General features: G+C 62.3%; 1 protein-coding gene across 1 annotated transcript; it reads left to right on the top strand.

Annotated features, from left to right (window-relative positions):
* The first annotated feature begins 4895 nt into the window (after positions 1–4895).
* On the top strand, positions 4896–10677 carry CDC34 (cell division cycle 34, ubiqiutin conjugating enzyme). Its single transcript, XM_031436837.2, has 5 exons — positions 4896–5154; positions 7902–7988; positions 8154–8251; positions 8875–9009; positions 10154–10677. The coding sequence occupies exons 1-5, from the start codon at positions 4978–4980 to the stop codon at positions 10368–10370; spliced, it is 714 nt and encodes a 237-aa protein (XP_031292697.2). The 5' UTR covers positions 4896–4977; the 3' UTR covers positions 10371–10677.
* Positions 10678–11267: the final 590 nt, after the last annotated feature.

The raw sequence follows: 11267 nt of genomic DNA on the forward strand, positions 1-11267 counted from the left end.
CTCCTCAGTTAAATAGGACTCAGGACAGCCCCTATTTTGATTGAGGGCGATCACATGGGGACAGAATCTAAAGCCCTTCACAAGCTGCTGAAGGCGGGACCACCTTGCCTCCCAGGTCCCAGCACCTGCCCTTGGCCTCTGGCAGGTAATCAGAGAGCCCACGGATTGCAGCTGTGTTCTCCAGTTACAGCTTTCTTTGTGTTCCCACCTGCTCTTCCAGACTCTCCCACCCCCTGCAAGGGGCTGATGAGAGGCGGGATCCGTGTCCCCCTCCTTGAACTTGATGGCTTTTGTGACAGACAGTACACAGCTTCCGCCCCGCGGGTGCTTCCAGGACATGACACCCACATTGTGAGGACGCGCAGGCCACGTGGAGGTGTTCCAACTAGCAGCTCCTGCTTTGCAGGTCTGTGAGCTGAATAAATGGTTGTTACTGTTTTCAGCCATGAAGTTTTGGGGTCATTTGTTACATAACCACAAACAGCGTACCGCTCAGTAAGCATGGTGCTCCGGAAATGCGCCTGAAGCCTCAGCCACCTGGGATGAGCATTTAGGGGCTAGACAGCCTCAGGGAACCAGAGGTGGCAAGGCCCCCGCCAAGAGCTTGCGGCCAGGCGCAGCACCTGCTTTAAGTGCAGGCCAGGAGCAGGCCACATGGCACGGTGGGCTCGCAGGCCCCAGCAGCTGCTGGTCAGTCTGTGGTCCCACTGGGGACCACTGGGGAACCTCTCCCTCCTGGCCGTCGGAAACTGGGCTGCTTAGGGTGAAGCCGGTGTCACTGGTACCACCAGACCTCCTTCCCAGCTGCCGTGGCTCACAGCTGTCCCTCCACAGAGATGGACCCCAGCCCAGGAGGCACCACCCCCCATCTCAGGCAGGAGTGGCCAATGAGTGACCACCAGCCCTAAAGCTGGTCCCCTTGCCTCAGGTGGACCTGACTCTGGGGGCAGCTCACCCTCCAGGGCCCCCAGGTCAGGCTGAGGCCAACTCCAGCAGGGGTCACCCCTTGCCCTGTCCAGTTTCCCTCACTGCCTCCCCTGAGTCGCCATCATACCTGGTCTTGGGTCCAGAAGTCCTGCTATGACCTTTGCCTGGGGAAGCTGAGCTGTCCTGCTTACCTGACCTCACAGCAGGGTGGACCCTCAGTCTCCCTGTCATCCACACCCCCGCCACTGGGGTGGTCTCTCCATAGCCCCCTGGAAGGCTGCCCCTCTTCCCCTGCTTCCCTGTGGAAGGCGCCCTCCTGCTCTCCTGGGGCCTCTCCTCTCCTCATGCTTCCTCCTCATTTGGCATCTCCTGGGCCCACGGCTTCGATTACTGCCTGGTCACCAAGGAGTCTCAAATTCACGCTTCTGGCCCCACCCTGCCCTACTGCAGCCCTGGAGAGCCAACCACCTGCTGGGTGTCTCTTCAAGGACATCCCAGGTCTGCCATGTCCAGCATGGAGCCTCTGGTCAGCCTCCCTGATCCTGGGACTCCTCTGGAGCATGTGGTCTCTGAGGAAGCCCCGGTCCTCCCAGGACAGGGGCTGGGCCTGGGTGCCTCCCCTGCCCCCTTAGCTGGCCCTTCTCTGCATCCTGTTGGTTGCACATCATAGCTTCATTCTGCCTGATCCTCCCCACACTGGTCCAGCCCACAACCTCACCCACCTGGGCAACCCCACCAGCCCCACCAGCCAGTAGGAGTGCGCCAGGCACCTTCACCTCAGTGATTGGCTCAGGAACAGCATGTGACTCCAGCTGGCCAATGAGATGCAGCCCTGGGACTTTTTCTGGGGTGGCTGAGCTCGGAGGACCTGGGCCTAGATTCTGGAGCCACCTGCTCACCACATGGCCTATAAACAAAGTGAGTTCTCAGGAAAGATGAGCCAAGACACTCCCCAGCCTCTTTTCTTGCCTCTGTCCCTCACTCTGCCCCAGGCACACTGGTCTCTAGCTGGTCCAGTGTGTCCCTACCTCAGGCCTTTACACGTGCTGGTCCTTCTCCCTCTAACACTGTTCCTCCTGACTCACTCCGTTCTGGTCTCTGCTCAAATATCACCTCCTCAGCAATGCCTCCCTGGCCTCCTAATCAAAATAACCCTCCTGCCCCCGCCCCTGTTGCTACTGCTTCACTGTGCTTCATTTTCCTCCGCAGCAATTACTGCTACCGGAAGTTGCTTACTTATTTATAGCTTGCTTAAGTCCCTTCTCCCTGCCTCTCCGAGGGCAGGAGTTTTTACTTATTTTATTCACTACTGTACCTCTGGCACCTAGATTTGTCCGTGGAAGGCCATGAACCAATTAATCAATTTTCCAGAGGAAGAACCTGACGCTCACAGAGGTGAGGGTACTCACTTCCTGTGGCTGTTGTAACAAATCACCACAAAGTCAGTGACTTAAAACAATGCAAGTTTGTGACCTTACAATTCCAGAGGTCAGAAGTCCTAAAATCCAGACGTGAGAAGGGCTAGTCCCTCTGGAGGCTCCAGAGGAGATTCGGGTCCTGCCTTTTCTAGCTTCTAGAGGCCCTGCATCCCCGGCTCACGGCCCCTCCCTCCACCCTTACCACCAGCAGAGCAGCATCTCCCGTCTCTCTCTGACTCTGACCCTCCCACCGCTGCGGGATTGCTCTGGGCCCACCTGGATAACCAGGACATCCCCTTCTCAAGGTTCCTTCTCTCAGGCGAGGTCGCACGTTCCCAGGCTCTGGGGTCAGGATGTGGACGTCTGCTGGGCATTATTCTCTGCCACAGTGCGTAACTGTGTCCCAGATTGCACAGCCTGAAAGAGGCAGAGCTGACCCTGAAGCCTGTTCTGTCATGTCCAGAGTACACCCACATGTAGCCTTTGTCCCCGGCTCCATGGCCCTCTCCCCCATCAGGGGCCACATTCTCTCCCAGGCATCCCCTTTTCTTCACCCCTACAGCCCCTCTGTCTCCTGAGATGATGCCTGTCCTAACAGGCACAACTGCAGCAAGATGCTATTGTGCAAGTCTCCATAACATGTTCCAGCTCTATGCTAAGAGCTTTTCAAGTATTCCCTCACGTCACCCATTTTACAAATGAACAGGTCCATTTGAGGCCCACTTCCAAAGTCCTAGCAGAACCTAGATCTGAATTCAGGGCTCTCCTGTGACATGTGATGGAAGACTCAACTCAGACTGCCTTATAAGAAAAGAAGTAATTCATTAACTTGCACCATTGCAAGGGGAATCAGGCATGGCTGGATCCAGGAGCGCAAATAGGGTCATCAGCACTTTCTCACCAGTCAGCTTGGCTTTCCGGAGCCAACTTTGTTCACAGGCCTCATCGTGGTGATAAGGTGGTCCAACAGCTCCAGGCCCAGCTGAGGCACCCCAGCACTGTGTCCCCAGAAAAAGTCCCAGGCTGCAACTCATTGGATGGCTGAATCACATGCTGTTTCTGAACTAAGCTCTGCAGCCAGGGGACTTGAAGCTCTCTAACTGGATGACCCAATTCCAACCTCAAAGACTAAGAGTGGAAGTCCCCAGGGAAAAACTGAGGTGCTATGTCCAGAGAACAGGCAAAACCCCAGATGTCCATCCCTCCAGGGTGTTTCATAGCCTGAGGTGCAGGCTTTCCTGGGGCAAGGGGGGAGGCCCCACTTGGGACCAGCTAGAGGGCCAGAAACCTGGCACCCTCCTTTACATTTCCAGGACCGCCGCCACCCACCCAATAATTCCTGCAATGTGGGGGTGTATGCAGGGAGATATCTTGGGACACCTCTGGAAGAATCATAATCAGTTCTAATTACTGTTTATCAGCGTGGCGCTGCTTGCCAACGCTACCACACCGGTGATAAGGGCAGTGTGAAGGACAGACTGGGCAAAGTGTGCTCAGCCCACTTCATACATGCAGGGCCGCACCAGGTCTCCCAGGGTGAGGGCAGAGCCCCTTGCACTGATGAGAAAGTCGTGTGAAGCTGCTGCTCGGCCGAGGGCTCTCTCCTGGACTCCTCCTATCTCCCCACCTCCCCACCTGTCTTTTCCTTCCCTAGACCCGTTTACCTGCCTGTCCTTCACTGGTACCAGCGAGGGCCAGGTATTGGCGCGCGCGGGGCAGAGAATCAGCTGAGCCTAGCCCGTGGTGTTGGTGCAGCTGTTGGCTGTCTGGGACAACTGCCAGCAAGGCCACCACAGGCCACGGTTGCCACGCCCACCCTCGTGGGGAGATGTCACCTGCGGAGGCGCAGGGATGGAAGCCAGCGCATCACATCCAACTCTCCCGACCCAGAGGTGTGTAGGAGCCCGGGCCCGGGGCGCAGCCAGGTCAGAGCTCAGGAGGGGTCCGGGTGAAGCCCAGGGTCAGGGCTCGATGGGGTCAAAGGTCAGCCTGAGATAGGGCATGGCGAGGGAGGGTCAGGGCTCTCGTGCTTCGGCCAGGACCTGAGGAGTCGGTGCTGCAGGAGTGCTGAGTGCGGAAGGGGCTGATTTCTCCCCGCTTCTCCGGGAGCGGTGGGACCCTCCCCTTCCCCCTCTCGGCTGGCCCAGGGCGGCCAGGGCCGGGGTCGCGAGTGGGGAAACTGAGGCTCAGGCCGGCCCCGCCCCGGCCCCGCCACGCGCCGGGACGTCACAAAAAGGCCCCAAAAGCGCGGCAGGCCGGGTGGGGCGGCGCAGCGCAGCCCTGGCCGCAGCCCCACGCACAGGCGTACGGGGGAGCTCTTCCGAGCTGGGGCGGCGGCGGCCTCCCAGGGGGGTCGGAAGCGCCAAGGCGCCCGCGCGCACGGACCCCGGCTCTCGGCGGCGCGCTCGGAGGCCGGGGGAGGGATAGTTTCCCGGCGTGCCCCGCGGGCGGGCGGCGCGCAGGCGCAGTCGGCGGGGGCGGGGCACGGCGGCCGAAGCCAGCGCCGGGCGGCGGCGCAGAGCGAGTGGAGCGCCCGGGGTCCCCCGGCGGCGGCGGCGGCGGCGCAGAGGAGGAAGGCGGCCCCGGTCCCGGCCCAGCCTCGCCCCCGGCCCCGGGCCCATCCGCCGCCGCCATGGCCCGGCCGCTGGTGCCCAGCTCGCAGAAGGCGCTGCTGCTGGAGCTCAAGGGGCTGCAGGAGGAGCCGGTGGAGGGCTTCCGGGTGACCCTTGTGGACGAGGGCGACCTGTACAACTGGGAGGTGGCCATCTTCGGGCCCCCCAACACCTACTACGAGGGCGGCTACTTCAAGGTGAGCCAGGGGCAGGCGGGCGCTGGCGACCCCTCCTCCGGCTCCTCGGGGCCCGTCCCCCGGCTCCCCGCCCCCTGTCCCCTGCCCTCGCCCCTCGCGGCGCCCCCTCTCTGTCTGTCCTCGCGGCGCCCCCTCCTTCTGCACGGCTGGGTCCCTCGGTCACCCCCTCTGCCACCCCCTCCTCATTGTCTGGCCCCAGGAGCCCCTCCATGGCCGCTTCTGGCCCCCAAAGGAGAGGCCCGGGACCTTCCCAGTTTCTCTAGGTGCGGGGCTCTGGTGCCCCCAGCCCCTGGTGTCCCCTCCCCTCCGCCCAACCCTGCCCTGCCCCCCACCTTCCCTGCCCGCTGCCCGCAGGAGACAAAGGGGCCTCCCCAGAACTGGCGCGCTGTTCTGGGGAGTGCCGGCCCTAGGGGAGGGAGCGAGGCCGGCCGGCCTGCAGACTGGACCCTCCACTTGCTCGGGTTCCAGAAAAGGCCCGGATGGGGCCTTGGCAGCCGGAACCTGCTTGGAAAGCGGCCACCCTCACTGATAGCAGCAGGCCAGGCCCTCTGGGTTGCATCCTGAGCTTTATGTAACCTGTTCTCTCCTGCAGTCACTCCCATCCTCCACCCTGTCCCTGGGATGTGGGAGCCTCGCACAGAACAGACCCCGGCCTGGCCTCAGAATCTTGGGCTCCTCTCTGGCCCAGCTGGCCTTTCTCAGGTTCCACTGAGCGGGTGGCTGCTTGAGCCCAAACATTTGTGGGCCCTACGTGTTGGCTGGATTCTGAGCAGTTCCCACTTTTGTGGGGAGCGGGGAGATGAGTGCCTTCCCCGGGACTGGTCACATTTCTGTCTGGTGTGACGAGGACTCAGGCCAAAACTTGGGCAGCTTCCTTGACCCCCCTGATCTGAGTCTAGACGTGGCCTGGGAAGAACCCCTCCCAGACGGAAGACTGCTTTTCCAGCCTGAGAGACAAGGCAGGGGGTCTCCCTGCAAGAGAGGTGGGGCCTGAGGCCTGGGCTGGGACACCCCGTCACCGCCTGCCAGGAGCCCAACTGGCCTGCCAGGTTCTGCCTGCCTGCAGGCCTGGGGGAGGGGCGGGCTGGTGCTGGGGCAGATGTCTGTGTTTGCACATTTGGCTGACGTTTTAGCCACGCCTGCTCAGTGGCCCTGAGGAGCAGCCTGGTCTGCTGTGGGCCATGCCTGAGATGAGGTTCCCTCACAGCTTTGGTGGGATGGGGGGATGTGTGTGGACAGCCCTGGGCTGAGTTTTGTGTCTAGAGTCCACCTTCCCCATACAGGGGAACAATTTGGGGCCGATCACCAAATGGTTTAATCAGCCCCCTCCTGCAGCCTCTTCTGTTTGCTTCTGAGAGCAGTTGGCTGTGAGGGTAAGAGCTCTCCTCACAGCTGGGAAAGCGGAGTCCCATCCTGAGGCGAGGCCGGGACTCTCAGCGAGGCTGGAAGGGTGGAGGGACGTGGGTTTCTGCCTGTTGCCGGCTGTTTGCAAGGACCCTTGTTTGGTTAGGACCCTCCAGAACGGCTCTAGTGGGGTGGTCCTGTGTTTCTGGAGAAGGATGGGCTGGGAAGGGGGCGCTGCACATCTGATCACACCTGCTGTAGGGTGTGTCCCCGAAGAGCCCGCACAGGACCCAAGGTGATCCTGCCATCTCCGATCCTCCTATCCCGACTTGGCTGGGTGAGGAGGGCCGGAGGGCCAGCGTCACTTTCCAGCCAATTCCTGCAGCCCTTCCTCCCAGCCGGCTGGCCCCCCCTTCTCCCTGTGAGCAGACAGCCCCAGGCACTCTGAGGGGTGCCACAGAGACCTTGTCAGGAGCCCCTCCAGTGCTGTGTGCCCTCAGGCAAAGTGCTCTCCTTCTCTGAGCCTCAGTTTGCATAGCGGAAAAGGCATCTCTGGAACTTCGTGGGTGCTTGGGGCGGGGCGGAGGGGCCTGTCCCCCTTGCTCTGCTGAGGAGGCCTCAGGTAGTCTTAGGCCGTCACTTAGAAACCCAGCACTGGGCTGGGGGACCACAGGGCAGGGTCTGAGGCCCAAGTTCCAGGCTGGCTCTGGGCCTCAACGTGTTCAGTCCAGGACGAAGGAACTCCCCCCAGTGCCCTCAGCGTCCCCACCCAGGAAAGCAATTCGCCAAAGACGGGCTGACGGGTCTGCAGCAGAGGTGCCCTGCACAGTCCAAGGCACTGCCAGGGTCCCAGGACAGGGCTTAAACAGGCGGAGGACAGGGCACAGCTCTAACCCGGGGGGCCCTCCCCCAGCTACCCCATGACCTCCCTGTCTGCCTTCCTGACCCCTCAGAACTGACACCTGCGGGCAGAGAGCCCGTCAGCCCAGCGCTGACTCATCCCCGCCCACGGCGCCTGCCCAGGGAGGTGTCAGGAGTGGTTGCCCAGTGAACACGGGTCTATTTTAATCCTTCCCACAGGCTGGAAACTGAGGCCGGGAGTCCAGCACAGTGCTTGGGCACCCAGCTCCCAGGACTGAGGCCCGGGCCCCTCTGCTGGCCTTTACCATGAGTACGCTCTTCTCCTTGGGGCCCAGGCTCCAATCCCTCCCACAGGCCAGGGCCGGGCAGGTGCCCATGCCCGCCAGCAGCAGACGGGGACCAGGGTCAGCTCAGATGCACCTGGCCTAGGCCTGTGAGGGGTGTGGGCAGCAGGCAGGGTCCCAGGCTGACGTCCTGCTGGTGTGTTTGTGGGCAGCCTGAGCTGGGGGCCCCTCACCCCCACCCTCTGCCCTCCCTGCCAGGCGCGCCTCAAGTTCCCCATCGACTACCCCTACTCCCCGCCGGCCTTTCGGTTCCTGACCAAGATGTGGCACCCCAACATCTATGAGGTGAGCCTGACCCTCCCGGCCCCTGTGTTGTGGAGGGGTCGCGGACAGGAGCCCCTCGGACGCTGAGCCCTCCTGCACTGCACAGACTGGGGTCTCCTGCGTTTTGGGGGAGGGGGGGTCGCGAACAGGAGCCCTGCAGATGCTGACCCTTCCTGTGCCGCACAGACTGGGGACGTGTGTATCTCCATCCTCCACCCGCCAGTTGATGACCCCCAAAGCGGGGAGCTGCCCTCGGAGCGGTGGAACCCCACACAGAACGTCAGGTGAGGCCAGTTGGGGTCCTGGCTCCCTCTCGCCGGGCTCCCTGGGGCCTGCCCAGCCCTGGGTACACTGACACAGGGAGACCCCGGTGTCATCCTCGGGGCCATGGCTCCCTACAGGGTGGCGTCTATGGGAACCAGCTCCCTTCTGGAGTCCTACCAGCCTCTCTGCCCATTTCCCAACACTCCCTGCTCCACCCCTCTTCAGGAATGGCCTCTGGGCATCCCGTGTCCACATCTGCTTGTCCCTGGGGTCTCCCCTCCCCGTGGAACACAGCCCCCTCCATCCTCAGGGCCAGACTGCTCACCCTGAGTGGCTTGAGTGCCCTGCATTCTGGCCCATATGTCCCTGGTCCAGCCCCAGCCATAGCAGAAGTGGGTAGCAGGGGACCCACTCTCTGGGCAAGATGCTGAGGGGATGGGTCAGGCCTGCTCCGGTGGGAGGGGGAGGTCCTGGCCTCCGCTGCCCACCTGCGTGCCATCCCAGAGCCAGGCACACGGCAAAGGGTAAGAGGCGGTGGGGAGGGGGCGGGGCAGGCCCAGGGTGTGGGGCTCCCGGGCAGGCAGTACTCCAGGCAGGCTGGGCTGGGCTATGAATGCCCCCGACAACTGGCTCATGCCCCCAGGACCATCCTCCTGAGCGTCATCTCCCTCCTCAACGAACCCAACACCTTCTCTCCGGCCAACGTGGATGCCTCTGTGATGTACAGGAAGTGGAAGGAAAGCAAAGGCAAGGACCGGGAGTACACGGACATCATCCGGTGAGTGGGGCCCAGCTGGCGGGGCAGGGGGCCAGGCTCCGGCCTCAGTCCCCGTCCTGGTCCCTTCTCGTGAGTTCTGGAAAATCCAGTGCTTTTTTCTCTTGGACTCATTGTGACACCACAGTCATGCGAGTGTGTTGTCCGCTGTCTGCTGTCCTGCACAGCGGTGCCGTGCACATGGGCATCGTGGTGCGTGTGTGTGCACCTCCCACTGGGGCATCGTAGCGCAGTGTCCACCAGGTTTCAGCAGGTTTTGCCACAATTCCTTTGCTTTGCGAGTGAAAGGGCGGCAGTCCCACTGGCCTCCCTCTGCGCCCCGGTGGCCCTGTCCTGTGTGTGCGAGTGCTGGAGGCGGGGGTGAGCACGTGCGAGGTCTGTTTGGGGTGTGCGTGTTCCACACGCTTCTGAGACACTGCTGCACGTGCTCTGTCTCCCCCTCAGCGTGAGCAGCTCTTCCACTGGCGGTTGTGGGACTTGGAGTTGTTCTCCAAAGGCAGCAAATCCATCTGGCACTAGCACACGTAGGAGATCCCTTCTTTTATGGAAAATAATTTCATTTTGGTTACAAAAGCTTCAGAATTTGTCAGGTTGAAGCCCCATCTCAGTGTCATTGTCTCTGTTCTCCCATGAACGAGCAGGTGCCAGTCCCCACAGCAGGGTCTGTACAAAATCTTCTTGGGAGCATGGGCCCCGCGGGGACTGGGGTCCCCAGTAATGTCCCCAGGAGCCTGCTCTCCCCTCCCCGTTGTGTTTGTTGTGTCCTGTGAGCTGCTCTGTCACCATTGTCCTTTGTCACTTGTCCTCGTGTGGCTTGTGACTCATTTCATGGCTCTTAACCCTTCACTAAGTCTCTTCCAAATAGCTTTTCAGTTTGTCGTTTACTTCTTAGAAAAGCAAGTGAGTTAGACCTGCAGGCCCAGTGTTTCCCCAAGAAGAAAGGGCACACATCCTCACTCGGCGTCCAAGGCCCCCAGCCCCGGATCCTTCTGCCGCCTGGCTTCCTGTGCAGCCCCCCGCTGGGCTGGAGGCTCCGGTGTCAGCCAGGGGTCCCTCGGGGCTGGGACGCGGGCTGCGGGCTGTCTGCTTTCTGCTGTGACCCCGTGCCGTCCCCACGGCAAGCAGACCCAGCCCCGTGTCTCCCCAGGAAGCAGGTCCTGGGGACCAGGGTGGACGCGGAGCGGGACGGTGTGAAGGTGCCCACCACGCTGGCCGAGTACTGCGTGCAGACCAAGGCCCCAGCGCTGGACGAGGGCCCGGAGCTGCTCTACGATGACTACTACGAGGACGGCGAGGCCGAGGCCGGCAGCTGCTTTGGGGATGACGGGGACGCCGGGGATGCCTCGGGCCCTGAGGAGTCCTGACACCGCGCCCCGCCAATAAACGTACACGTTTCACCTCAGCCGCCCACCTGTGTGGCTCTGGGTGCCTCCAGGGTGCGCGGGCTCCCCCGGCCTGCCCACCGTCCACCCTGGTCCGCTCGGCTCTGGAGGGAGGGCCCCCATGTGCTGGGCGCCGCTCAGGTCCTGGGAGCGGTGGACCCCATCCTGCCCACGGCTCCCGCTGCTGGAGCCAGAGACCTGGGGTCTCGGCTCGCGAGTGGATGGGTTAACTTGGGGTCACTTCTCTCCTTTGGTTTGTTTGGAATCTAAATAAAGTGACTTTATGAGACGCCTAAGGACCCTTCTCTCCTTGGCCCCGAGGACCGTGGGGCCAGGCGGGGGCAACAGCCCGGGTGCCCATGTGCGTGTGACCTGGCTCGGGCAGGCGGCAGCTGCCCCTCCGAGCCTGCAGGGGCGGCGGGAGTCCTGAAAGCTCCTGGGCGCAGGTGCCCACGCCCCCCAGCAGGAGGCCCGTCTGGGCTCGGTGATCTGGGGAGGGGGCCACAGAGATCCAGGGTCTGGGCAGGAGGGAACCGGTTTATTAAACGAAGCCCCAGCAGCCTGGGGGTGTGGCCATAGAGGTCCTGCCCAGCCCGCAGCCCTCAGGCCTCCACACAGCTGCCTGGAGGTGCATCACACCCAGGGGTGGGAGGCAGGTGTCACCCACAGCGTGAGCTGCTCCCAGGGCTGTGTTTCCTGTTAGCCCAGAGCTGGCCAGCGGCCCCGGGGGTGTCTGCACAGGGAGACCCTGGGGTCCTCAGCTCCTAGGCCGCAGCCAGATCTGGTCACTGCCCGTCATGTAAATAAAGCTTTATTGAAACAGCCACACCCACTTCTTCACCTACCATAGGTGGGTTTTTGAGCCGCAGCTTCAGGGCT

The sequence above is a fragment of the Camelus dromedarius genome, chromosome 27, assembly GCF_036321535.1.
Source record: "Camelus dromedarius isolate mCamDro1 chromosome 27, mCamDro1.pat, whole genome shotgun sequence".
Classification (NCBI taxonomy): domain Eukaryota; kingdom Metazoa; phylum Chordata; class Mammalia; order Artiodactyla; family Camelidae; genus Camelus; species Camelus dromedarius.

Coding starts and splice junctions, on each gene's coding strand:
- CDC34 (XM_031436837.2), top strand. CDS start 4,978: ATGGCCCGGCCGCTGGTGCCCAGCTCGCAGAAGGCGCTGCTGCTGGAG. Junction 5,155..7,901: donor ACGAGGGCGGCTACTTCAAG/GTGAGCCAGGGG, acceptor CCTCCCTGCCAG/GCGCGCCTCAAGTTCCCCAT. Junction 7,989..8,153: donor GGCACCCCAACATCTATGAG/GTGAGCCTGACC, acceptor TGTGCCGCACAG/ACTGGGGACGTGTGTATCTC.